Source organism: Jatropha curcas, chromosome 2, assembly GCF_041381405.1.
Source record: "Jatropha curcas cultivar XTBG-Jc1 chromosome 2, XTBG_Jcur_1.0, whole genome shotgun sequence".
In the NCBI taxonomy this organism is placed as follows: Eukaryota; Viridiplantae; Streptophyta; class Magnoliopsida; order Malpighiales; family Euphorbiaceae; genus Jatropha; species Jatropha curcas.
Window position 1 is genome coordinate 32,734,405 of NC_143152.1, and position 27,758 is coordinate 32,762,162.

At 31.9% G+C, this 27,758-nt stretch overlaps 3 protein-coding genes across 5 annotated transcripts; 1 reads left to right on the top strand and 2 right to left on the bottom strand.

The window, feature by feature from the left end:
- Nucleotides 1-835: 835 nt before the first annotated feature.
- LOC105647457 (kinesin-like protein KIN-14G) lies at nt 836-7,036 on the bottom strand. Its single transcript, XM_089718361.1, has 19 exons — nt 6,595-7,036; nt 5,991-6,157; nt 5,694-5,837; nt 5,324-5,578; nt 5,166-5,237; nt 4,931-4,999; nt 4,721-4,783; nt 4,406-4,597; nt 4,241-4,322; nt 4,067-4,162; nt 3,787-3,963; nt 3,585-3,691; nt 3,300-3,480; nt 3,046-3,205; nt 2,692-2,945; nt 2,448-2,611; nt 2,066-2,245; nt 1,353-1,882; nt 836-1,259 (listed from the first exon to the last, which is right to left on the bottom strand). The coding sequence occupies exons 1-19, from the start codon at nt 6,710-6,712 to the stop codon at nt 1,136-1,138; spliced, it is 3,135 nt and encodes a 1,044-aa protein (XP_089574487.1). The 5' UTR covers nt 6,713-7,036; the 3' UTR covers nt 836-1,135.
- Nucleotides 7,037-18,310: 11,274 nt separating this feature from the next.
- On the top strand, nt 18,311-21,992 carry LOC105647456 (RING/U-box protein). 3 transcript variants are annotated; one of them, XM_020684577.3, is made up of 4 exons: nt 18,311-18,393; nt 18,868-20,289; nt 20,373-21,354; nt 21,561-21,992. In XM_020684577.3, exons 2-4 carry the CDS (start codon nt 19,132-19,134, stop codon nt 21,812-21,814), a joined length of 2,394 nt encoding a protein of 797 aa, XP_020540236.1. In that variant the 5' UTR covers nt 18,311-18,393; nt 18,868-19,131; the 3' UTR covers nt 21,815-21,992. The 3 variants fall into 3 exon arrangements, with proteins under 3 accessions (XP_020540236.1, XP_020540235.1, XP_089574447.1); XM_020684576.2 differs by lacking the exon at nt 18,311-18,393 and adding an exon at nt 18,400-18,700; XM_089718321.1 differs by lacking the exon at nt 18,311-18,393 and having other exon boundaries at nt 18,400-20,289.
- Nucleotides 21,993-22,988: 996 nt separating this feature from the next.
- LOC105647455 (protein DEHYDRATION-INDUCED 19 homolog 3) lies at nt 22,989-27,744 on the bottom strand. Its single transcript, XM_089718092.1, has 5 exons — nt 27,349-27,744; nt 26,265-26,407; nt 25,415-25,494; nt 24,629-24,883; nt 22,989-23,349 (listed from the first exon to the last, which is right to left on the bottom strand). The coding sequence occupies exons 1-5, from the start codon at nt 27,422-27,424 to the stop codon at nt 23,241-23,243; spliced, it is 663 nt and encodes a 220-aa protein (XP_089574218.1). The 5' UTR covers nt 27,425-27,744; the 3' UTR covers nt 22,989-23,240.
- Between the last annotated feature and the right edge of the window lie 14 nt (nt 27,745-27,758).

Genomic DNA, 27,758 nt, shown 5'->3' on the forward strand with positions numbered 1-27,758 from the left:
TTAGTTTTTTGGATAGTAATGTTTATTATTATTATTTATTTAAGCTATAAATCTTTAAAAATATATTTTAAAAAGTATAAAATATATTATTTAATTTCGGATCAAAATCGAAAAACTGAAATCGGCGGTTTCAAAATCGTTTTAGAAACAGTCTAAAAATGATTCGGTTCTGGTTCCATCATTTTTATAACCAGAATCGACAGTTTTGAAACCGAAACCGGGCGATTTTAAAACCAGTAATACCTAATAAAGAGGTTTCCCATTATAGCCCACACCTTACTCTCAATAGTCTAATCTGTTTGCACGTTTCTGTTTGGAATAATGCTCAATTTGCACTAAAATTTAGTTTCTAAATCCATTTTAATTAGATTTTTCAATCAGAGACATATAATAAAAAAAAAAATCGGTAATATGATTTTCTTCCAGTTCAAACGAGTTAATCATTTTCACCCAATGACCCTATCAATGCGCTTTTGGACATGTATAAACACAATACAAACTTGAGTTCCTTAAAATCTTGATTATCAGTTTCAGTGCTAATGTCGTTTCTTTCCTGAAAGGTTTTATATTCAAACCCTCTGAAGAGACCGTGAAAAGTGTTAATATAATTACTGGAATTTATTAAAATTTGTTCACATAATTACTTCATTTTAGTTAGTAAACATGTGAATCAGAAGAAATGAAACAAATGAAATTGCAGAGTGAAGGGAAACTAATGCCTGCCTTATATTGGCAAAAAGCACAGAAACCAAAGTAAAGAAATATATGATGATGCAATTTTTCTTGATCTTTTCCATACATAATGCAGTTCTCTTTTAACAAGTGCAAATGAGAATGTTACAAAAAAAGAAAAGAGTTCACAAGATGAACACTCATACATATATATGGACAAATTGAAATCATCAAGATGGGATGGGACTCCATGCATATATCATGATCACCACCACAGAAAACCTAGGCAACTGAAATTATTGCCTGTTGAAAGTGTGAAAACCTCTCTTTCTTTCTTTTCTCTCTCTCTCTCTCTCTCTTTCTCTCTCTACAACTTATCATACATACACAAAAATTTAAAAAACATAAAGAGAAAAAAGAATAATCATAAAGCCACCTCCCTCAGTACCTTGTAGTAGACTTCTCACTTTGCATGGCCAGTTCTCCTCTTCACATCAGCATAAACTAGCTGTCTTCCAAGCTTGTTTGTGACTGGACTGACATTTGGTTTTTTTGATGGGGAAGGAATTAATGATGGAATTAAACTCCTGGTTCAAAAAAAGAAAAAGAGAAAACATAAGTTAATAAATTCTGTTATTAATTTCTGTTGCTCAGAGAAAAATATCAGCAGTGAAACTTACTTGGTTTCTTGTCTCTTCACTGGCCTAAGATTAGATTTCTTTGGCTTAGGTCCCACTGCATTGGTAAGGTTACCCATTCTAGGAAGATTAGATTGCCATAGCAAGTCAGGCTCAGAAGAATCACTTGTACCAGCTTCAAGTTCTTCAGAACCATCAGTAGAGAGAACATCGGACCTACGACTCTGTACATCATATTCTTGGTTGTCTTTATTGTTTATCCGAGAAGATTTAGTACTGTATGGTTGTTCTGGGTAAATCTTTGAAGGGTCTCGAATATAGCCTTCGTAGAATGGCTCAGGCAATTGTCTACTGTCTAGTTCCCATTGTCCTAGAAGGTTTTCATCTGAACTTACATTGTCATGCCTATTCACCATAATCTTATCAACCCAATCACCAGAAGCTGATTCTTTATCATCCTCCTTTCCATTCTGTGCAAGACCGCAAACAGCTGGCCAGGTAGGCGAATTCATTTGCAAATCTTGGAGATCCAAGCTTCGTCCTCTTAGGTGAGATGAAGAGTCGCTCCCATCCTGTAGACCAGTATTTCATAAGTAAATGCTGTCCATGAAATATAAACTAAGAGCACCTTTGGTAGACTGTTGGAAATGAACTTGTAGTTTATTGTCCAATTGAATTTTCCAAATGATTGCTTTATAAACAATGAAGGCCAAATTTCAAATAATTAGGTTTCTCCACCAGTAAAGATAAATTACCTCTGTATTACCGGCACTATCCATTGATTGCCTGCGACTACTATCTCCATGCCAACTGTGTTGAGAACCAGAATGTCTACCCAGTTTCATTCTATATCTTTCTGGGGTGCTGGATCGAGATTGTTGCGAACATTCAGAATCTCCATCCTTCCTAGCTAAGGCTGCTTTAAGACTAGCAATCTGAAACAGATTAAAAAAGGTAGTAATTATATTTCTGGTGCAACAATCAAAGAATAAGAGATAATAAGCTGGGCACTAATAGCTGCTGTGATTTTAGCCGAGTCTAAGACACATATTACTTTCTTATGTAATGAAAAAATGTTATTCAAGGCAAATATGATAATCTATGCAAATGAAAGAGTATATAGGAGTAATTAAGAACCTGCTCTTTTAGCTCCTTCACTTCACCACTATCTTTATTAACTCGAGCAGCACCAAGCTCAACTGTGGCGACCCGTTCAGCAAATTTTAGTGTGCTAAGCGTTTCTCCAAGAGCTTCATGCTCAGGACTTATGTGGACAAACATAAGTGTCTTTGCTTGCCCTCCTGATGGTAACAGAGATCAGAAAATTATTACAAGGATATTATAGTACACCAGAAAAGGGAATGCCTTCGGCTGATCTTACCAAGTGAATCTTGGAGTAGTTGTGTGAGTTTACTGTTTCTATATGGAACATGAGAACTTTTCTGAGCAAGAGAAGAAATCACATCTCCTAAAGCAGAAAGAGATTTGTTGATATGCTGTGCTTCCTTTAATCTATCTCCAGTGACCTCTGATTTGTCGACTCGTTCACTTCCTGCTAAATCAACCAGATGCATAGAACCACGGAGCACAGTTCCGGACGTGAGGTTTCTTCCTAGAACATGAACTGTCAGGCAGCTGCAAATATATTTCCGCTCAAGGTTACTACTTGTTAATGCATATATCTAAACCAAACAATTAAAACGTAAAGCTTTTAGCAGAATATTAGGTGCTTCACCTATGAGATCGACTACTCCGGTCGTTCATTGCTGTAGCACTCACTGAACGATTCCTCTGGCCAATGTTCATCAAATTTAGGACATCACCAGTTGATGATACTTGTACTAAGTTTGCATCAGGTACATTGATCCCATTCTGAGAACTGTTGCGAATTTCTAATGTACATAGGAGTTAAAGAATACAAGTAGAAATGCAAGATGCATTGAACAAGATATATTGCTGTTAACAAATAGAATTAGTGTCATTAAGGATATCTTCTATTAATGCTATCAGTAGCAAGGAGATCCCTCACTTGCTCATTGTAGATCTCTAGCATTTGGACAGAGATTTCATAGCAAATAATTTCCTTTCTTTGATCTGAGAGAAGAAACAGATCGCTCAATGCCCTGTAGTTTACTCCTAGGCTCTCTTCTGTGAGTTCTTTAGGACCAGTCTGGATTATTGAATGAGAAGAGTAAATGGAGGTTATTTGATCAATCAAAAGGCTGTGACTGAAAATTAAGAAGTCAAGTCATTGACACAAATTACATCTCTCACCATAGTATAAGTTTTCCCAGATCCTGTTTGTCCATATGCAAATATACAGACATTATAGCCATCAAGAACTGACCGAATCAAAGGTTGAGTGTCTGCAAATACTTCCTCTACAAGGAATGAAAAGGTAAAAGAAATTGAAGATCAAAGTTGATAATAATGATGTATACCCAAAAACAAAAGAGCAAATTGAAGCCTTACAAACCTTGACTTGCCATAGGACCAAAAACTTTGTTGAAACTAAATGATTTCCGCCCCTCTTTGCCATATTTTGAAGGAGTGATTATTGAAATGTTTCCTTCCTCTATGTGATCCACAGTACTGAAACGGTTTGGTTGCCCAGGCAAGAAAGGTCTGACTCGACAGTATACCCTAATATTTCCTAATCAAACACATTAAAGAAAACATAGCCGAAAACTTAGAAACAAAATGGTGAGAAAGAGAAAGATATTGAATCACAACTCCAAACCAACAACAAAGGTTACCTTTCAGGTCCTGCACTTGATTGTATAATTTGCGGTTTTCTTCAAGGACTCTCTGATATCCTGAAGCAGCATGAGCTAGACCTTGCAAATGCTTCCCTATTACAAAGAAATAGCAATAACATATATCATTCCTCCTTTAATAACTAAAAAGGTGCAGCAGAGTGCTAATTCTACCAAGATTGTTGAACTCCTCCTGATGCTTAAACCGAAAAAATTTCATTCCTGCTTTTGTAGCTTGAAGAGTATCTTTTAACTCCTGCAGAACCCAAAATGTTAATCATAAAATCTTTTTTCAAAAGGTTAAAAGATCCTAAGAGTGCTACAATACCATGAATTTACCTGAATATCTCTTTGCTGCTGTTCAAACAGCATTTGCTGTTTCAAAAGGTGAATTTTCTTTTCCTCGTCATGATTATCCATATGGTTGCAACATTCATCTCGTGTGATTTGTGAGGAAGCTTCTTCAATTTCAGTTGGAGTAGAACTTTCTTCTGTTCTGATTGGTGAAGCTTCTTCTTCCTCTTCTTCCATCTTAATCATTATATTAGGTAAACAAAACACCACCCCATTAAAGAAAGAACTAGCATTTAAAAATAACCAAGTTATGCAAATCATTCCTTGATTAGAGCATATATGTTGTACACAAAGTCATACCTTTGTATCACTAGAAGTCATGCCAGGGCTAGATGCTACCATATCTCTTGCTGCTGTTTTTATCTATCAGACCACATAAATAATTAAAAATATCCATTGATGGAAAGTTAACAACTGGTACATATTCTGTAAGCCCTCACACAAATCCTAATTGAAAGGTGGAAACTGAAGAGAAAAAGAGATAATATTAGGGGAAACAAAGATCCTCACCAGTTCTTGTTGACTCACTAACCGGCGCTCAAACTCCTCCGTGACTTTATACAACATAGATTCTACAATCTGTCATTCACAAAAGATGCCTTAGCTAAGTTAAAAAATAGACAAATTAAAGCAACAGATGGTTTGCAAAGAGAATTCTTTTTTTTGATTTCTTAATGTATTCTATTGTTCCATACCCACTTAACAAAATATTAAGGAAACGATCCAACACAAGAAGAATCCTTACGTTTGGTATTTCTTCTTGCTTCTTATTGGCAAGAACTCCGCGAACTAACATATGCAAGGAACGAGAAGCATACTGCAAAGTAGAGAGCAAATAAATAAGCTTTTAGCTTTATTGTATCACTAAACAAAAAGCACTGAGAAACAGCAAGGCTCACTAACTGTTTCATTGAGGTCATGGCCAAGATCATCATGAGAGGACTGATCACCACTGGACAAACTACCTGATGATGAGGTCTGTGAAACTGAATTCATGAAATGTTCTGTAATTTTTCTCATGAAAGGTCTCCCAACCCCACTATTTGAAGGTTTCAAACTTCCACTATATTTCCATGTCCCAACTCCACCACTTTGTTTCCACTCACTGTATGACTTAAGTGCTAAAACACAGTTCACAACCCTAGCAGATTTTCCTGCCTGAAAAATTCAATTTATGTAAGCAAATGTATCATAGCAGAAAGAAAGTTCCCACAATGTGAGAGGAAATTGAAATTTCATTTTCAAGGTTTTCCTTTCTTTGTGAAATTCTCACCTGTCCCAGATCAGAGGCTTCAAAGGCTGGAAGTCCCATTTCCTCCGCAGCAACAAGGAAGTTTCTCACATTTTCAAAGTACTGAAATGCTGATAGAGCTGCCCCATCAGGAACGCCAGCAGAATCACAAGGGCCTTCCACAACCTACCAACAACAATTCCAATTTCACCAAATGTCACCGAAAGTATGTAATGGACAAACGAATAAAAACAAAAAGTAAAATCCTAATACTTATGAACTTTGGCTCAAGGATACTGAAATAATAATAATAAAAGTAAATTATTGGTTGACTCGTACCTTTGGGACTGCTCCAGGTTGGACCTTGTTAAGAACATTGCACAAAATTATCCCACTTCGCAATCCAAGCCTGAAATCTTCTTCTGAGGGCTCTGCAGGCAAATCTTTACCTGCAACAACTCCAACCATTTTTCGAAGCCACCCAGCTGCTTCATATCTTCTAAGGGCTGCAAAACAAGTCCCATAACATAAATTTATATATCTTTTGCTTTCTTCTTCTTCTTATAGTACCAAAATTTAACAATTTCATATAACCAAATAATTGAAATTCCTCCAAAATCTAATCTCCATAGATGACCAACATAGAACTTAAATAATCATCTACGGAAAATGAATTATTTTAACATTATAAAATCTAATACTCAAATACCACAAATTTCAGTGCCAACTTGTGCATAAACCCAACTACCTCTAATCTAGAAAATTCAATAGCTTAATTCCACAATTAAATATCGAAAGAAACCAAAAAATAAAATAAAATAAAAACGATTTTAATGTTATTCCAAATTCCAATCATCAAAGATCACAAGAAAAATCAATCAAATTGTGGAATTTTGCAAAAGAATATGATAAAAATGAAGGGAAAGATTATCTTTGAACATACAAGCTTCATCAGCTTTTCTTGAAGCCAAATCAATCTCTCTTAGTTTATTCCCATGTTGTTGAAGAACTTCCTCTACAAGAGAAACAACAGAGAAAGGCAAATCTTGCTCTGTTGTCATCTTCTCAAACAAAACAAAACTCACCCTCTAAATTCCAAAAATCCTGTTTCAGAAATCCCTGTTCAAATATATCCCATTTCAAGCTTAAGAAATTGAGTATATGTATATATGATTTGTATAGATCTATATATCTATCTATTAATCAATATATGTACTCTCATAAACAGAGAAAAAGATATATAGGTGTATTGAGATCTATCTGAAAGTATAGATAGACAAGGAAAGAAGGTTTGTGTTACAGAGAGAGAGGAGAGAAAGAAAGAAAATGGAGCTTTTGGGATGATTTTCTCTCACTTTCTCTCAGTTCTCTCTCTTTCCCTCTCTGTGTCTGTCTAATTTTGAAGGGGAAAAGCTCGTCACCGAACCTGGTTCCGACCCTCTCGGTTTTGTCAGCAAGACAGTTTTATATTTTTGCGGGTAAAGCAACTGAACCGCTAATTTTACGTTTTTTTTTATTAAAAAGAAAAATAATAATGATATCTTTATTAAGTCTATATATTTTTTTTAGTATTTTTATTCTTAAGAAATTAAAAAATCATTTTAATAAAAAAAAATGAATGTACAATTAATAGTCATAATGAATTTTATGTCATGCCAATGCTAAACAATGATTTGCATAATGTATTAAATATTTACTTTCTCTTTTTGATAACTATATTACTTAATTTATCATTACATGAAAGATTAAGGCAGGTGGAAATTTAATGATATTGTCAAATCCTACTAAGTGTACACATATATATATATATATATATATATAGGGTATTTAAGTTTGTACTTTTATAAATAAAAAAATTAATTGGAGTAAGCAAACAACTAATATGACGAGTGAAGATCTTGAGTTCTGAATTTTTTTAATCATAAAATTTTATTTTTTTGAATTATTGACAATTAATTTAAAAGGAAATATACATTACATTTTTTTTATACCTTGAAACAGAAAATAAAGATTATTATTTATAAATAGACGAAGAGATTATGATTATGCGGACACTAATTAATAAATTATTATTTTTTTAATTTAAATGCAAAATGTAGAAGAAGTGCAATTTCATTTTCTACGTAAGTATAATTTCTCTATCATCTTAAGATAGTAGATTAAAAGAAACCATCAAGTGTCAACACTCAATGGAAGCAAGAGAATTTTTAAATTCTAATCTAAACTCTAAAGCATGTTAAATTTGATAGGGCAAGAAAAAAAATAATAATAATGATGATGTTGCTTTCCCTCGTGTCATCTTCTATAATGATGAGATGGACTTCACATGGCTTGCCAGGTGGCAAAAGGGCAGCCCTCTGTTGCCTTTTTCATATCTCTGTTGGACCTACAGTTTTTGTCGTGTATTGCATAAGAAAGGGTGCATATACACAATGTTGAAATTTTCATTAAGATTTAGGAAATCACAAATTTTAATTTTAAATAAAAAAATATATTTTGAACCTAATTATATATTTTAATTTTAATTTCAGAAATCACAAGATTTTCATTATATATTTTTTGAACCTAAATTTTTTTAAACTCCATTTGGTTAGCTTCCATTCTTTCTATAACCAAAGGTTATACTTTAAAAAAAAAAAAAAAAAAAAGAAACTTGATGGTTAGAAAGAAAACAAAATATATTGTTTTTTTTTTTACTTTTTTTTTTAAATATATTAATGTTTATATATCAATATTATTTTGCATTTAATTAAAAGTGAAAAAGGATGAAGATTTAGGAAGCAACAAGCCAAGGATGAAAATTTAAATCATGAAAATTTCAAATTTATTTATCAAAAGGACACAAACTAATTTGTCCCTAAAAAATAAGGCAAACCAGATTTAAAAAATAAAAAATAAAAAATAAATGTGGATGTGTATTTTGATTTGCATCATCTTCTAACTAAAATGGCTAATAATTAAAATATGAAAAATCCAAATATTTGCTTATAATAAAATAAAAAAAAATGCCATACCCAACTAATATATGTGTACTTTTCATTAATACATAGGTGTAATTTATTATTTTTATGTAAAACACTAATAATTAATATATCAATAACATTATACCATCTCAAATAATATAAATAAGAAGTATCAAATTGGTAATATGATTTTCTTATTTATATATGTTTTGAAAAAATTCAAATTTAATTAATTTGAGTATTTTACGAATTAAGGTGAAATTATTATTATTAGGATTAAGTTTGTGTACATACAATATCATTCATGTCCATAAGACTTCCGAATAAATAAAAAAAAATTTACATGCATACATTTCCTAATGTACCCTTCGCTACGTTCTTCACTCGCATAAGTACGACAACAGAAGAAGGACCTTTTCGTCAGCTCAAATTCTGCAGTTCCCTCCAACCTTCGCAAGTATTTAAACATGTGGTTTGGATCCGAACCTGATTGCTAGGTTCGGATGATTTAATTTTCAAAAGCGATTAAACAAGCATAAGCGCATAACAAAAGGGATATTAAGAAAAAAATAAAAACTAGTGGACCCTTAAAACAATGGTCCTAAAGCGGGGGCCCAAGTACCATGCCGGCATGTAATATAGTTTAGTTAAGGGCACAGGCTGCCGGCGCAGTCTCAACCTTGCGGACAAATGGGCTCCATTGGCCGGGCTAAAGACCTGCCCTTTACATGTTTGATCAAACAAAATTATCGTCAAATCAAAAAGCTGTCATTAATTTCTTTTCTTATTTTTTTCTAAATACAACTATGCAAATGGATCAAAATAATACTATTAACTATATAATAGGAGAGTAACATTTTCCTAACTCACTAAATTGATAAAGACAACTATGTTTGAGAATACTCAAATTCGAAATCTCTTACTCATGTGAGTGAGAAGACCAACTAGACCATAAAAAATGATGAAATCATTTTTTTTTTCTTGCACGAGGTATTTTAAGTCAATATCCATTTTAACGTCCTATAAACTTAACTAATCTTCGCTTGCCTTTAGAGGCAAAAAGGCTGAGAAGAGAGAAGTTCGCTGCGAAGAATCGAACCTATAATCTAAATCATGGTGATAAATCTCGCAAATGCTCTTTATTACTGTGCTACTTATTCGCGTTAAGGATGAAATCAATTTGAAGAATGGTGGAATACCCACGTATATATTATGTGGAGCCCATGGGAAGTCCTCACTCATACATACTATCATTGCATTGTGGAACCCATGGGATGTCCTCACTCATACATGCTATCATTGCATTTTTAGATTCCAATAAGAATCCATAATTAATAGATACCATCTTGTGTTGGTATACCATCATGGCCTGCATTATGTGCATTAAACCCTTTTTTTTTTTTTAATAAATATGATTATCATTTATCCAACCATGAATGTATATTAAAATGGATAAAACTTTACTTATAAGATAAGACGTGAGAATTGTCTTGGATCCCATATTAACAATATGAAATTTCACTGTAAGATTTATATAAATTTACATTCTCCAATTTCAACGGCAACTTTTGAGATGTGATAAAGAAAGAGTTAAAACTCCGACATGTCTTATAATTTAAATTAAATAAACAAATATACATATTTATAAATATGCTTTTATCATTTTAATTTATACTTTTTAAAGATATGAAAGACAAAGAAAATACGATTCGTAAATTCTTTATTTTATTAATGTAAGATGATTTAAAGAGTGATTTGTCATATAACCCTAATCAAAAGAAAGAAAATATTTAATAAATAAATTTTTTTAAACCTCCCTACTACTTTTTGTTCCCCTTATTTCTTGTAGTTGCTATGGGTGAATCGTCTAAATCAGGGATCGCATCAATGTTGGGTAATGTAAGTGTTTGCGATGCATTACCAAAAGTTATGTCCCTCTAGATTTAGACATCAACATTCCAAAGAAAAAGGGTGTTTTTGCAGCTTTAGACAACAACATGTATTTATTATTTGAAAATGGTACTATGAACATTTAATTTAAGAATCTAAGCGCAAAGACAGGGGTTCAATTTGTTGTCTACCATATTCTCTTTTTTTTTTTTTTACTTAATATAAATAATTAACTATGGTATTGCTGAAAAACTCAAAATTAGGAGAAATAATATTTTATCTTACATGAGGTTATTTGAGCTAAATGTATGGATTAGAGAGTTAAATGGAGTCCAATATGCAAGATCAAGGAATAATTTTTTCTGATTGCCAGCAACTTGTATATGCCATATATTCCTCTCTTAATGATCATTCTCCTCTAGGCATTATTGTTGATGACTGTACGAAAATTCTCAGCCGAAAAACTGATATTTTAATTCATTAGGTTCTGAGACAAGCTAATATAAGAGCTCATTCTCTAACAACAGCTTTTTAACTTTATGCTAGTTTCCAAGAATCTTTTCATTTATTTTTTTTAATGAAATAAAAAAAAAAAAAAAAAGAAAAGAGAGAGAGAGTTAAATTGTTCATAAAGAAACAAAATTGAAATGATAACATCCACCAAGGACTTTTAAGTTTCTAACATGCATAGAAATAGTTAATTGCATTTAAAACCAAACACAAGCAATCATAGATTAAGGAATTACTTTTATTATTATTATTATTATTATTATTATTATTATTAACATTGAATAATGCAGAATCTTAGTTCAATGGATGGGAATGTTTAAAGGCTTTTATTTTGAAGTTAAAGTAGTTACTGTTGGTTGATGATTTAGACTTGAAGATAAGGGGCGCGGTCTTTAATTGCAAATCAAGACCTAAACCACTCAATTTGTGGTCTAAAATACAAATATTAAAAGTTCCAGCTTTTGACCCATTGCCATTTTCATGTTATTAAAATTCCCAAAAATTTAATTAGAACATTAAAAAAAAAAAAAAAAAAAGAAAGAAACGAAGGTAACCCTTTTCAAGGTAGGTATAAGAAGAAAAAAGAAAAGCTTCAATTCATTTGAATGGGTCCAATTTGAACCTTTTCCTTGTGGTCTTATGTCCCAGACTCAATTGTATTATTATGGTTCATAAAGTTTATTTTCAGTCCTTATATTATAATCTTAACTTAGATAATCATTTGTGTATATATATATATATATTATTGATCAAAAAATCATATCAGGTTCAATCATATATTCTTTTGAATACAAGCCATGTGTCCAAGTCACCTCATGAAGCCCCCAAGCATTTGATGAAATAGATTGTTGAACTGACTATTTTGCTTTATTTTTCTATAATTAGAATCCAAATACATATGAATTAGCCAAAATTTTATGACAAATAATCCAATTTGCTTAATCGATCAATCCAAAAAAAAAAATTGAATTAAAGTATAAGAAAGCTTTATTTTGCCAAATGACTTGTCTACTTATTATGTCCAAACCCCTTTAATCTTATACTGAATCTAATATTAATAAGTGATTGAAAAGAAGAAGAGGGATGACAATGTTTTTCTTTTTGAGGCAAAGATTCTATTATATGAATTCTCTTATCTTTAATATGTCTTGATTAATAGTTTCCAATTTCTAATTTATCTTTATAAATTAGGATGGTCCCAAATTTTAAGGGATGAAGAAACTTTGAGATAATAGGCATATGGTTGTCATTAACACTCCAAGTCATTGAATTAGACAAGTCTCTTGAAATTGAAATCCTTAGGTGGGGATAGAAAAAAGGAACAAACCCCATGAGTTGCTTCTATATCAAAAGTGATTCCAGCCTTAAAGATACTCCAAGTATAAACTAAGCATATGCATATGCATAATATATTCTTCGATGTACACACACTCTAGCTTTGGGATTATATAAATACATACTTTTATATATATATGGTTAATAAAAAAAACCTTTTAGAAGTCAATCATGTGTGATTCGGTTAGTCTTTTCACTTATGTGAGAAATAGAAGGTCACAAGTGTTGATTATTCCCCGTCGTATAGTCCATAATAGTATTTCAGCCTTCTAAACGAATCAAAAAGAAAAAAAAAATGAAAAACTTTGAGAATCCAACCTCCCTACTTGTAGCTAGGTTTGCTAATCATGATTAAGTGAAAACTTTAGCTCCATTAAAAGCCTAATTAATTATATTTATATATATTCAAAGCTAAAAGAATATTTTGCCAATGCCATCAAATTGAAATTGGGGTTTTTGATTTGGATATCATATTAATCCCACCGAACCAAGTTAAATATATCTAGTTTAATTGTTAATTGACAAACATACAACATATAACATGAATTGCATAGCTCCGTGGCAAAGAGCGCTAGTGAAATTGATTACTATGGCTTAAGTTATGGAGTCAATTCTCTACAATATAAACTTCTTTTGGGTTAGCCCTTTTGCTTCTGAGGGCGAGCGACAATGATGGAGTTACCCATAAAATATTAAAGTTTTTCATTTTACCCTTTATAAAAATAAATATTTTCAATTTCACCCTCCTTAATTCTTGAAATTTCTTTTACTCTCCTTACATTGAATCGCTGACTCCGTCACTTAAACGGAAATTAGTCAGGTTTGTGGACCGTTAAACGATACGGGTCTAGATACCTCGTGCAAGTAAAAAAAAAAAAAAAAAAGAAGACAGACATAGAAGATATATATTATTATTTTGCATATATATGAATAATGGATATACATACACGATGTAAGAAAAGTATTTTATCAAAACAGCAACATTTCGGGACTGTCACAGCCAATTTGGGTTTGTTATAAAAAATACAAATCCGTGAGGTGAGAATGAAGCCCAAAATATTGAATTGGGCCTTAGTAAGCGAAAAAGAGTACAGGCCCAGTGAAGAAAGTAAAGCACTATAATAAGCACTGAGAAGACGTAGGCCTTTCTTGTTAGATTAATTAGGTTTTTGGTTAATACCAATAGTAAATAATAAATTTTGTCATTAGTAAACAACGATGGTGTTACCATCTTATCACTTTTACATATATGTATTTTAGTTATAAAAATATAATTTTATTATAATTTACAGTATTTACTATTATCACAGTGCAGCATTTATTTAAAAGAAAACTTAAATAGACTAAAAATAAAAAATTGAAATATTTAATTATTTCAAATTAAAGCAATAAGACTAAATTAACGAAAGTGCTAAAATTTGAAGGGGAAATGGAAATCTCTCCAAAGTCACATCATGTTTCTATTTAGAGGCCTAGATTATTAAATTATAAATTTTTAAAAAGGTTTGATTTTTGTATTTATGGAACTTTTTTTTTTTCCTATTTTGAGAGGAAAGGTCAAAATATGAAGATTTGAGTTGATGCCTTCTAGAACATAATGAAATCAAAATAATATTTTTGTTTTTATGCTAAATTATCCAATTTTAACATTTTCTCTAATAATCATTTGAGTTAATAGTAATATTTAATACCATTATACCAGTATTGAGCTTTATTGAGGATTTTTTTTTTCAATAATTATTTAAATAATTGATGATGTTATTAGTGAAATAATATTATTTAAACAATAAATGAAATATTATTATTTATTAATTTAAACCTTATTGTTAATTATGAAATTTTATATGGCAAGTAACATCTATGTGGGGCCTTCACAGTATACAAACAAACAAATTCCGAAAAATCTGTGAACGGTGCCGCGTGCTGTGTGCCGACACATCCACCGCTCCTTTCTCTAAAATACAACACGTGGTTTCTAATGGACGGTCTAGATCCTTGATTTGATTTTTCTGATGTCTCTCATGGCCGATCAACAGAGAACATCATTTCGTTGATGCTGGTTGCCAATGTACCTTATCATTGTAATTGGCAATAAAAATATGGTCCAACACATGGTTTCAATGCTTCTCTTCCCATTTCTTTATACACTTTACCTTTTACTCTTTTTTTTTTTTTTTTTTTTATATTGTTTAATATATTTTTGTTTCTATTTATTAATTATATTATACTTTAATTTTAATAAAAAATTAATTATGATTTTCTCGCGTAAATTTATCGATTATTGCTTAAAACTTAATTATTTTATATTTTATATTTTTTCATCAATTTGACATTCAGATTCCCTACGTCAGAAAATACTTGAATTTTTCGTTTCATAAAAATAACTCACTGTCCTTTTTATTTCTCTGATATTATAATTTTATTTTTCTTTTAGACTGAAATAATATATACATATTTAATATTCGTCTTTACTCAAATTTTAAAATAGATAACTAGTTTATAAAAAGAATTACTAGGACATAGAGAGACAAAAAGTAGAAGTTATACTATAACCATATTAGTTATATTTCTTAATTTATACATAAGTTAAATTAAATATAGTAAATTTTTATATTTAAAATATGAAAGTAAATGTTTTTTTCTTAATGTTGCATTATAAGTAAATAAAAAATTATGGTTCTCGGTATTTTCTTTTTTTTTTTCAAACAAATGGAAATATTGCTTATTAGGAATTTTTTTGAATTAACAAAAAAAAAAAATCCACATTGATGGGAAGATCGTATTATCTATACTATATATAAATGTGAGAATAGGGATAAATAATTGGCTTTTCGATATCGTCCTCAATAAAATCTAGAATATTCTAAAATAGCCTTAATCATGGCTAATTTGAACATTACATTTACCAACAAGTATTTGAATGAGTGGTTCAACACTCTTTCCTTTAGATGACGTTGGGCGTTCGATTCTCATGGATGGAGAAAATATTTGCTTAGAGCACTTTATCTCTCTTGGGACGATTTGTGTGAGCAGAATTTAGTTCTAGCCGAGTGGGCTCGAAATACCTGTGGTTAAGATGAAAAAAAAATTACATTTTATTATCTGATTGGATATAATTTCTAAAAATTAATTTTTAAATAAATAAATATATATAATAAAAACAAAAAGTATACTCTTCTTTTTTTATGATTGTAGGAAAAAATTATGGGTTTATTCGGAGAGGATATAATATTTTTTTATGTAATATTTTTTTATTATTTGGTTAACTTATTTATTTATTTTAAATTTACAACTTAGAACAATCGAAAAAAAAAAATGCTTGAATTAACTCATTAGCTGACCAATATTGGATCCCATCATAATTTACTTTGTAATTTTCATTTATTGATTGACTTTTATTTTTCTCCATCAAAATCAAATTTAATTAAATTGTAGCATTTTCAGAGTTATTTTTGAAATTTATATTGATAATTTTTTAATATAATTTATTTCTTGTTATATGTTAAATTCTTAAAAGAGTTTTATTCTTAATAAAAAAGTTTTATTTTTATTTTCTTTTTCGTTATTGGATTAATTTGTACTTACTATCACTTTAATTTAGTAAGAGATTTATATCTCCCTTGTAATAAATAGATGACATTCTCATTAAGCATTTTTTATTTTTTTAATATTATTTCTTTTATATCCTAAATATGTTTGACTTGAAAGAAAATAGTGTTTATGAAATTGAAAAAAATTAGAACTATATATTTTTGTTTTGAGTTTGAAGAGTTTGTGCGTATGTTTATATATTCATTTCTGCAATGTACTGAGTTAGCAGTACTGTCACGATAACCAAAATGATTACCATTATTAATTTAGATCATTTTCTCATTTTTTTTCTTTTACCTACTAGTAAAAAAAAAAGTTTATTATTATTTTTCATTCTAGCTATATAGGATTGAAGGCAAATGGTTTAGGATTGAGTGATAACCTAGTTTTCTTTTTAAGCACTTATCAGGATTTTAAGAATTTGTATTTATAAATTAATGACTGAAGAATTAGGTATTAAGATTGGATTGAACTTTATTTTGAGACCATTTTACTATATAAAAATAGAATCAAGTATATAAAAAATAACATTGCAAACAGCTTATGTGACAAAATCTAATACAAATTAACCATGGTATTTATTTTCATCTAAAAAAACTTATGTTTTAATATTATATAAATAAAAAATTTAAAAAGTGAAAATATAACGAGCATTTTATAACGTACAATATACATCATAAAAAAGACTAGTATTATTAAATATGCCAACATGGATATTTATGGAAATGTCTATCTTGCAATCTACGGCCAATGATAGAAAAAAGCTCAAAAGTAAAATATCTTTAATGATTTTGATTTGAAAGGGAAAATGATTAACCTATGAATTTAGGTATCTTCAAAATGACATGAACCTAATGCTTACGTAAAAAAAAAAAATTACATGCTTCAATTAATTGATGAAAAGTATTTATTTTAATTAAAATTAATTGACCACTATGATTTAATTTAGAAATTTAGTTAATAGGTGAATTTCACTGAATTGGTACCCGTTATGAATACATAATTATTTTGATAAATGAAGGTGTATTATAAATTTAATTTTATATAAAAATAAATATTATTAGTCTTAGTTTTAAAATTGTATGTATAATAGTAGTTAATTTTTTAAATTTAACAGTTGATAATTTTTTTAATCTCATTTTAAACTTTTTGATTATCCTTTCTTGTAAATTATTTTTCTTCTGTTTATTCTGTTTATTAGTTTTAAAATAAAACCTTATAAATTACGTGATGCCTTTTATTTTTTCCTCGTAAGCGCGCTAACAGTAACATTGAAGCCGTTCTATTTTTGGGAAATAATAAAATTATTTGACATTATGCAAGTCAAATTACAGTTAAATCGGCTGGAGACAATGTCCCAATCTCAAAGGACATTTTGGTCATTTCAGAGCGAATCATCGATGAGGTCGCGAAATCGCGTACGCCATTGGTATTATTAAACGTTCACAATAATATCCTTATTTGATATTATATGATTTACATTTTCAATTAATTTTCTTTTTTTTTTATTTTACTTTTTTCGTCCAAAAAAATAATATATTTTTCAATTTTCATATATATTAAAAAATAACAATTATTATAATTAGAAGACAAATTTATTAATATAATTTTTTTATTACGTCCATTTTAAATAATATATGAATAATTACTATTATTTTGATGTGATAAGTAAGATTAACGAGGTTTATTGAAAATAAAATAAAATTTAATAAGGATATAGTAGACAATTTATGAATTAATTATAATGTAAAAAAAAAAAGCGATTTATATTTTAAGCCAAATAAAAAAAAGGACTATTTTTTGAGACGGAGAGAGTAATAAAATAAGCAATAGCCTCCCTCTTCAATTATCCAATAATTAAAAACGAACAAATACTATGACCTTTCATTTTGATTATAACTACAATTTTATCTCTCTTATTTGGTAAATATATTATTTATTAAGCTATTTCGTCATTTCATCAAAAAAAAAAAAATTTCGGGAGTTAAATATGCTTTAAAGAGTTAAATATATTTTAGTTATGTAGCATTTACATTTAATAGAAAATTATTATTCGGTCCATTACTTTTAATATTGAATTACTGTTTAACACACACATGCGCACAAAGTTAAAGATATGACATTTTTCTTCGTAAAACTATAATTAATAGCAAAAATTACACTTTTAGATAAAAGACTAAATAATTTAATAAATTAAATCTTAAGGATTAATCAGTGTATTTATCAAATAAAAAATGATAAATTTATAATTATGATAAAATATGGAGTAAATAACTATTTACTAAAAAGACTAATTACAGTAGCCTACGTATTTATACATTTGTTTATTACATGAAATTTGGGAAAACGACAAGATCAAAAAACGCAACAACCGAAACGAAAAAGCATAAAAGCAATTTCTATATTTCGCGAAACATTTTCTGTGTTTTCAACTCGTTTCTTCTTCCTTTCAGGTACCAACCCCACCCCTTCTCTGCCCTCACTCTCTGCCCCTAGATTCTCTCTCTCCTTTTTTTTATTTTTTTTATTTTTTTGTATATACGTATTGTATTTGTATATTTTGAGCTTTTTATTGAAACAATTGATTTTGGGTATCCTCAATTTTAGGACTTTTTATTTTTTTTGTAATTTTTATTTTGGCTTTGGTTTTAGCAATAAGACGGATTTGAATGATTAATTTTCATTTTATTATTTATATATTTTTCCCTCTCTTCTTCTTCGAAGCAAATTAACATAGCTCCAGAAGGATAGATAAAGATGGTAATTTAATTAGTGGGTTTGTGTTTTTAGAAATTTTTTTCTCTTGGTTAATTAATTTAAAGCATTTATAACAAAACAACTTTCAGCATCTTGATTTCTGTGATCTGGGTGTTTCTTGTTTTTTGATTTTGTTGTCGGTTGTTTTTGGTTTTTCCCTGTTAATACAGATCGGTTACGAGAATGAATTGGTAAATAGGTAAAATTTCCTTCTGGGATTCCTGTTGCGTATTAATCTTATAACCCCATTTGAGTATAACCTAAGCAAGAAACAAAGTAAAACGAATTGAAGAATATTGGAATTTGTTTCGATGCGATTTGATCTGATATAGCTGTGTGAATTGAAGAATCTTTATAATGTTATTTATTGGGTTGGAACTTGTGGTTTAATAGTTGGGTTCTTGGTGTTGGCTTTTTTGTGTGTGCAAAGATAGATGGGAAGGGGAGGGAGGGTTAATTGTGAGAGAAATTTTAAGAATAGGGATAGGTCTAAAGATAAGGGTTCTGATGATTCAGATGAGGATTATGTGGCTGAAGTTGAGGAAAATGCATCTGATGATTATTCAGAGGATTTGGGGAATTCTTTAGATGAGTATGCATCAGAGGAGAGTTTTGGCAGTTATGTCGAAGAGGAAGAAGAGGAAGAGGAAGAGGAATTTAGGGAAGTTGTTAGATCAAAAAATAACAAGGGTTCTAAAGCAAATGGGAAAACTGGGGGTAAAACTTCGCGGAAAAGGAAAAGGGTATCTTATGAAGAGGAAGAAGATGAGGATTATGTTAATGGTGATGATGATGATGACGATGACGATGATGAATTCTCTCCAGATGATGAAGATGATGATTTTCTGGATGAGGATGAAGAATTAACAGAAAAAAAGAAGAGTAATTACATGAAAGTAGGCAAAAGGAGCATGCAGAAAAGGGGCTCTAGAAGAGGTAGAAAAAAGAGGAGGAAAACAAAGATTTCAAAGAAGCCTTCAGTTAAGAAAGGAAGAAAAACCCGTAGATTGAGAAAGAAAGAAAGGTGTGAGTATGATGATGAAGATGATGGTGATTTTATGGATGAGAATACGGTCGTACGAGAAAATAGCAGGAAAAATTCAGGTGTGAGGAGGAGGAGATATGCTGTATATTCAGATTCAGATTTTGTTTCTTCTGGATCATCTGATTATGATTTTACCATCTCAGAGGAAGAGAGAGAACAGATGAGAGAAGCTAGTGATTTGTTTGGAGAAGTAAAGACTGGTTTGAGGAGCTTATCTTCTGTAAAGAAAATTCAGGAGAATGGGGATATATTCCAACATGGAAAACCCATGGCAAGAAAAGGTAAGGAGAAGGTAAAGGAAGAGAAATCCGAGGTGGGAAAGCAGGTGTGTGGAATATGCCTATCAGAAGAGGATAAAAGAAGATTGAGGGGAACACTGAATTGCTGCAGTCACTATTTCTGCTTCACTTGCATCATGGAGTGGTCAAAAGTGGAGTCACGTTGCCCTCTGTGCAAGCAGAGGTTTAATACAATAACCAAGAATGGAAGAGCAGCTGTGGGAGTGGATCTTAGAAATGTGGTGATACAAGTTCCCAAGCGCGATCAGGTCTCTCCTCTTTCTTCATATTGTTAAGCCATTTTGTTAAATTTATTGCTTATTTTGTTGATCTGCATTAATGCTTTATATAGGTCTATCAACCATCAGAGGAAGAAATCCGGAGCTTTATTGATCCATATGAAAATGTGATTTGTACAGAATGCCATGAAGGTGGGGATGATGGCCTCATGTTACTATGCGATCTCTGTGATTCACCCGCACATACCTACTGTGTTGGTCTTGGGCGGCAGGTACCTGAAGGCAATTGGTATTGTGATGGCTGTCGTCCTGTTGCTCTTGGATCCTCGAGCTCCCTACCTCAGGATACTTTGCCTGATCAAAGGACAGCAAACAACATGTTTAATAGACCATCTCCTGTTGTGAATAATGGTGAAGGCATAGACCTGACTTTAGAGCCTTCACCTCGGCTAGCATTCGCTCAAGGATTTGGGAATTTGTCTTCTCCCAGATTTCCTATAGGCGATGTACAGGCAGCTTCTCCAGTATCTGGAGGAGGGGCACCAACTCTATCAGTGAGACGCCAGATACACCGTCATATACAAAATATCCTTTCCATGAGCAGAATGAATAATATGGCTAACAGAACTGATGGTGTTTCAGCTGCCAACTTTCATAGTGATGTTCCCAACTCTCTAGTTGATCCATGTAGGGAAACCACTGTTCAAAATTCAAGGACACAAGAAATGGGGGCATCACAGAGTACATTCCTTGATGTGAGATTACAAACTAATGATCATCCCTCTTCGTCAGTGCAAAATAGAGATCCTTTTTCTTTGAGACCAAATCAATTGAGAACTCAAGTAGTTCAGGATCCAACTATTTTAAGTACCGACAGGTCTATCAATTTGACATTATGGCCTGAGCTCACGGGGATCAACTCTATATCTGGCCATCAGCAATTCGATCAATGCAACAGCAGACCAGGCATTGCATGTGAAGTTAATTTATCACCTCACAGACTTAGAGAAGAGAGTCAATTCTACGTGGTAAAGGAACAATTGCAATCAATAGTTAAAAGCCACTTGAAAAACTTGTCTCAAGACATTGAATTAGGTACGTGAAGTTGCTAATATTTTTCCCAACCATTTAGTTTGAATTAGGTACGAGTAAGCTGAGATCAATATGATTGAGAGTGTTTGAAAAGTTCGCATTAATACTTAGCAGCCATTGTGTTGTTGGATGCGGAGCAGTTATGCTAGGTGAATTTCTATTTACTATCTAATAGAAATGCTAAATTGCTTTATCTCTACATTACACAGGCCACGATACTTTTAAAGATATTGCAAGGAGTTCTACTCATACCATCTTAGCTGCTTGTGGCCTTGAGCACAAGAGGAGCGAAGTTCACTCTGTGCCACCGCCATCAATCTGCATCCATGGTGATAGATTGATTGCTGGACAGACAAGTATAATGAAAGATTTTTGCTCATCTTGTTTTGATTCATTTGCACGTGACGTAGTGAAGAGAATCATGGATACAAGACTGCCTCAGTGGTTAAGTTTAGGTCTTTAGTCTTTGACACACGGAGTGTTTTCTTTTGCACTCTCTTTTTTGTTAGGAGTTAGACAAACATTTATGGTTAACTTGTTTATAGGCATAATTGACTGACATTGAGAGCTTTGAAAGGCTCTATTCTTATTTGATGACGATACTCATTTTTAAGATTGAAGTCATAATAATGTTGTTATTACTGATTCTCCCCCTTCTTTTTTTTTCATGGAGTCTTGTGCTTTGGGATGCAAGATTTATAGTTAATACTTATTCTCAAAATTATTTGCTACTCAGGGTGCAGTAATCTTTTCCCACATTTATAGAGGAGTGTATTAGATTGATTGGAAATTGGAGTGTGAATCCAATAATTTCACATGTCTGTCTATGCATTTGCTACGTAGCTATTCAAACTTAACAGTAAAAAAAATTAGGCATTAACCATCATTGGATATTAGTATCTGACGTCAAAAAGGTAACTGGCTATACAAGTAATAGAGACAAAACAAGAATGTCATTCTGGTTGCACATGATTTGCAAAATAAATTAAGAGAAAAACTCAAAAAAGTTTTCAATTGTCTAAGTGCAGAAAGTCATTATATCCTTGTCAAAAGGGCAGTCAGCAGCATCTTTTGTCAAAAGGGAAAATGACGGTTGGTTTCAGTTATGTTTACAGAGAATGTATGGGAGAATGTGGGAGATATGATTGGAATGGAACTTGCATACCCTTTTGACCCACCTGTCTCTCTGACATCTCCTTCTATGGCCATAGCTAAATCGGTGGTACCGTTTTCTATTCCTTTTTTATTATTCCCTTACGGCTAGTACTACAGGTCAATATTTTGGGCAGGGTAAAAACGTTAAGTGCTGAGTTATGCACTGAATTATGGACCAACTGAAATCAAGCATTTAAGACATTGTGTTAAATGAAACCAATTCGATCATTAAAAGTTAGGTGCTAATCCCAGCATTGCCAACCAGTTTGGCAAACCCAGCTGTGCAGCCCATAACACCACCTTAGAGTGGCCATCAAAACCGCCTTTGATGTCTGATTTTTGAAGTTTATTTATGGCTCTATCTGTTCTACCTGTTCTGAATGTACAAGCAATTTTACTGGACCAATTTTTAATGCTATACTACAAAATGGCAACAGCGTATCAGGAAGACGAGTCATTCCAGGATTTGGAGAAGAGATTCATTTTAGAAAAGAAATTATTTATCTTTTCTTTTTTCATATAATGAAAGACCTGAAAGTATAAGTCTGTTCAGGTCCAACAACTAAAGTTCATATGCAACATAGCTTACACTCATATTCCTACACCTTATTCAACACTCTTGCCCTTAATACACCGGCAATTTTGGCATATTCACTACAAACAAACCATAGATTGTAAGGCTCTTAATTGTAAATTGGAATTTCATAGCTCTAGCTGCCAGCATGAGTCCCTTTTCATAAGATGTCATCAAGAATAGCAGAGTACAACAGCCCTTTAACAAACTCACTCCTTTTGGCCTTCTCTTCCTTATCCTTGATTGATAGGGGGGTTGACTTGACATTTCTATCATCAAAACCAAAATATTAGATATGAATAAGCCAAAAAATTTTTGAAATTTTAACATATATTATTGAAATGTCTACTGTAAAATTCACAATATGCAGTGTAGAAATTCATCCACTCCAAAGAAACACTATGAAGCCTTTCCTCTTCTCAGCCATTTCGGGAATCTTTTACATTTTGGATGCAGTAGCATAGCAAGCTCAGCAACGGATACCTACAATGTTAAAATCTGGAGGGGAAAGAGAGAGTGATAGAAGGAAAAGGAGAAAAAAGTACTTATTTGGTTAGAGGGAAGAGAAACTCAGGGAGACCATTCTCTTGTTTGTGCATGAGGTAAACAGCTAAAAGGTAAGAGAATGAAAGGGGAACACAAATAGATTTCGGAAGCAAGCACAAAGAAGACTAGAATATTTTATTTTAATAAAAACAATTAAAGGTTTAACTAATGAAAGAAGATAATATACAAATTCCCCCTTCTTCTAGGCTGCTGCTCATTCCCCTCAATCCAGGCCTAGAGCTAGACAAGAGTGCAGTTATAAACAGGAGATTATATAGTTCCCTTGGACTTTATTTTGATCTACCAAATTCATTAACTAATAAATAGCGCAGAAAGCATCTCAGGTGCAGCATCCTTTCTTTTACATTACATTATCACGCTTTAAGTTATTTATCTCAATGCTTGGGTATGTATGCGTACTTGTTTGCCATGTCATTTGATGAAGCAAAAATTCAGAACTGCGACATCGAAAGTAGAAATGCATCTAAAATGGTTAATCAATGGCACATGGCTTGATAATTAGGTATAACTGACAGCTGGGGTAGATGTATCTTAGAACACAGGCCATTTTGTTATTGTGCACAAAATACACAGGGGCATTTCTGGTCCAGCACCAAATTTCCCACCAATCCTCCATCTAAGAGCTATGTCCTTCACTACCTAACTCATTTTCATATTCATTAATGGACCATAAATTTTGCACTACTGGTGAGAGCTTAATGCTTAAAACATCAAGCAGTTGGACTTTTGCAAACAAACAACCATAAAGATTGCATCATAACACCTTTCCTCCACCATCTATTAAAGGAATAACAAAAATATCACACTCAGGCCCTTCTTATTCAATTAATTTGGAAGTGTTTATCTGGATTATCTTTTTCTCTATGATACTGCACCAAAGATGATGGCAACTGTGGTATATCATTACCGTACATATATGACACTCTAGCACATGATTGAGTAAATGAAATACAGATACAAAAGTACAACCAGATAACATACCGCTCTGAAACATTCTCATCTGAGCTTTTCTTTGCTGAACTTGTTTCATTTGAGAAAGAAGGCTGAGCACTTGTGAAATCATCAGCCATAGGCAAAATGAACGAAGACAACAATGGATCAGGCGCTGCATTGGATGATGACACTATACAGGAAGAACCCCCAAAAAGAGATTGTAGATTTCCTTCTCGTAGCTCTTTCCTCAATAAAGTAAGCGTTGAATGATGTCCGCCTTTACGTGATTTCCTCTTACGCTGCATGTAACCACTTGTTAAGGAAGTCAAGGCAATAGTAACTATAAGTATTATACTTTAACACAAGAAATTTTTCCAAACTAAACTCTTCATCATAAGAAGGTTATTAAGAGAATTTCTTGAAGTATGAAACGACCTAAAATTATTGGACATACCAAAAGCACGTGTTCATGTGAAACATGAAGTTAAAAAAGAGGATTACGCCAAGACATATTCTTGGAAACTTCTTTGCAAAAGCCCAACAATAAAATAAGACAAGCTTGGTTCACATGTTTCCAGATTGAACACCAGGTTTGCTAGAAAATATAGAATAGTAGCAGAAATGTGAAAAATCTAGACAGGAAGATAAATAGCATAATTTTAATTTGCTAAATCTTCCCAATGCAAAGACATCATGCACAGAAAAAGGCCCTTTCAACATAAGCAGGAAAATAGTAACAATTCACATTATTAGCAACAATTCCCTTTTAAATATTTGTAAGATTCTACAGAATTTGCTACTTTTAAAGCCAACAATAATTGTAGGGAAAAGGATATCTTGAATATATTTCCATGTTGTATGGTTATGTGCGCAACCATGTCAACCCCCACCCTCATTGCACAAACTGGACAAACCTGTAATAAACAGCAAATTTCATGATCAAAATTCACCTTGAACAAGACATCTCCTCATTAGAACGAAACAAGCATCCATCCATTACATAACAAACAACAGTCTCCTTCCATAAAATATGCAAATCCATTAAATGAATCCATATATAGTAGGAACAGACCTCCAATGCTTCAAAGAACTCAAGAAAGATGGCTAGTCCTAATCCCTAACCCATCCAACCCACAACAATATTTCTCACACTTCAAGGGTCACAGTGTCAATAATAACAAAGTGCCTATGCAGGTAGTCAGGCCTATTCCTATCAGATAAAGTGAAGTAGGCAAAATCAGTTTCTTGTCTCGTAAAAATATTAAAAAATTATATTTTTGTTAAGGATATTAACATAACTGAGTATAAATAAACAGAATGACTTGCCCCAATCATCTACTAGAGGAATTAAAGCTAGCTGAACGCTACTATGCATGGCAAAGCATTTACAATTGAGGCCAACTTTTCTCAACTAGAAGCCAGTTTTGTATGTTACTCCCTTTGTGACTGAGCTCAACAGAGCTAGCCAGAATTCAAGGCTGACTAAATTAAGCTGTAGTCTTGTAAAAGTTTTGTAATCGGTACCAGTATGACACTCAGCATATATTTATACAAACACATAAATTTGAAATCATAACCATGAAGTGATATCCTGAACCATGCTGCATAAAAAAATTGGAATTCTGAACCAATAATAACTAATAATAAAAGCCATTCAGCTATTGATAGACATGAAAAGAGATACCCCATTCTTTGCCTCCACGGGATGCTCATCATCAATATGGCAGCACAAACCAACAATATCAAAATATTCTGAACAGAATGGGCATGGAAACTCCTCCCTTATATCATCATCTCCATCAATTTCTTCAAAACCCGTAAACATATCTGAAGTCACAAGAATAATTATAATTAGTTCAAGTTTTAGAGAGAACTTCCTAAATCATCTTAGAAACTAAGCTTCCATTTAGATAAGCAAAGCAAGCAGACCCAAAAGTTATTATAGAACCACATATTTGATCAAACATATATTATGGAAGAGATTCAATAAGGCTCACCAAAGTGGAGAGGCATTTTATATAAACATCTGAAACATGTCAGTCAAAGCCTTAAGCATACCATTTATTCATTTGCTCAAAATCAAAAACAGAAAGAAGCCACAAATCAAACAGATCTATCTAAAGTACTGTTGAAAAGAATTTCAAGCTCACATAATAAGATTCTAAATCCTAGTCCTTTGCTTCTAGAACAAGCAATAATGTAATAATCTAAGCTAATTATCTCAGTTTAGACGAGTGCTTAGTTTTATGAAACCTCAAGACTTCAACAGCAAATAAATATCAGCTTCAGTGACTACAGTTCATATATAAATTTTTGCTTGTTAGAACTCATAAAGAATTAATCATCTCTTGTAACTTCATTTTCTCTGAAAACGAAGGCAAAACTAAGAGTCATATTCATCCTAAGCCCTAGTAAAAGAAAGGACTTTCGAGTTTAGATATTCAAGGTAACAACTGCAATCAAATTTGAAGCTGAGGCAACCGCAAATATAATTAAACCAAAATAAAAAGAGCAAAATCTAGAACCCCAATTTCTTTCTCCTTAAATTCTTAGCAACCGATCAAAATTCAAAATCTAACACTCAAAACAGCTGAAAAGAGGTAACTTTTCGAAGCATAGAAAAACATAGAAATGAGTCCTCGGTTAAACATCTCCGAGCTCAAATTATTAATAAAATCTGATATTTAATATTTGGATTCATCAAATTACGGTTTCCTATGATTTTCTGAGTAACCAAAATCAAAAGAACTGTCTTTTTCACAGCCTACCAGATCGCGATTGAAGAACTGATTGGTATCGCTTAGAAGCTGAAGAGAGACGAGCGCTCCACGAATCAGCATCCATAGCTGCCTCTTTAATTAATGAAATAATTAAAATTTTAGCTCCAAAAATCCCAACCGATCCTTGTCAGAAACCAATCGAAACCGGAAATGAACAGTAACAGTGATGATTTGATCAATTGATAAAGGTGTGATCTTGAATTTTCCTTGTGCTATTAGAGAAATGGGGAATTGGAGTCCAAGGAAATGATGATATAGATAAGGGTAGGTTTTTGGGGGAGGGGCTTCGAAGGAGTGAGATAACGAAGAGCTATTCTTTTGTGTGTGTCTCTCTCTCTTGCTCTGGTGGGTCAATTTCGGTGAAAAGGGAAAGAGAGTATTTTCCGTGTTTTGCTGTT

What these genes read in the sequence shown, in the direction of transcription:
- LOC105647457 (XM_089718361.1), bottom strand. Translation starts at nt 6,712, where the DNA reads ATGACAACAGAGCAAGATTTGCCTTTCTCTGTTGTTTCTCTTGTAGAG. An exon ending in AAGAAAAGCTGATGAAGCTT is followed by an intron (nt 6,158 to 6,594) that starts GTATGTTCAAAG and finishes CTTGTTTTGCAG; the next exon opens with CCCTTAGAAGATATGAAGCA. An exon ending in AGCAAGAAGAAATACCAAAC is followed by an intron (nt 5,000 to 5,165) that starts GTAAGGATTCTT and finishes TGTGAATGACAG; the next exon opens with ATTGTAGAATCTATGTTGTA.
- LOC105647456 (XM_020684577.3), top strand. Translation starts at nt 19,132, where the DNA reads ATGGGAAGGGGAGGGAGGGTTAATTGTGAGAGAAATTTTAAGAATAGG. An exon ending in AAGTTCCCAAGCGCGATCAG is followed by an intron (nt 20,290 to 20,372) that starts GTCTCTCCTCTT and finishes TGCTTTATATAG; the next exon opens with GTCTATCAACCATCAGAGGA. An exon ending in GTCTCAAGACATTGAATTAG is followed by an intron (nt 21,355 to 21,560) that starts GTACGTGAAGTT and finishes TACATTACACAG; the next exon opens with GCCACGATACTTTTAAAGAT.
- LOC105647455 (XM_089718092.1), bottom strand. Translation starts at nt 27,424, where the DNA reads ATGGATGCTGATTCGTGGAGCGCTCGTCTCTCTTCAGCTTCTAAGCGA. An exon ending in AGTTCTTCAATCGCGATCTG is followed by an intron (nt 26,408 to 27,348) that starts GTAGGCTGTGAA and finishes TTGTGACTTCAG; the next exon opens with ATATGTTTACGGGTTTTGAA. An exon ending in CATGGAAATATATTCAAGAT is followed by an intron (nt 24,884 to 25,414) that starts ATCCTTTTCCCT and finishes AAGTGGTTACAT; the next exon opens with GCAGCGTAAGAGGAAATCAC.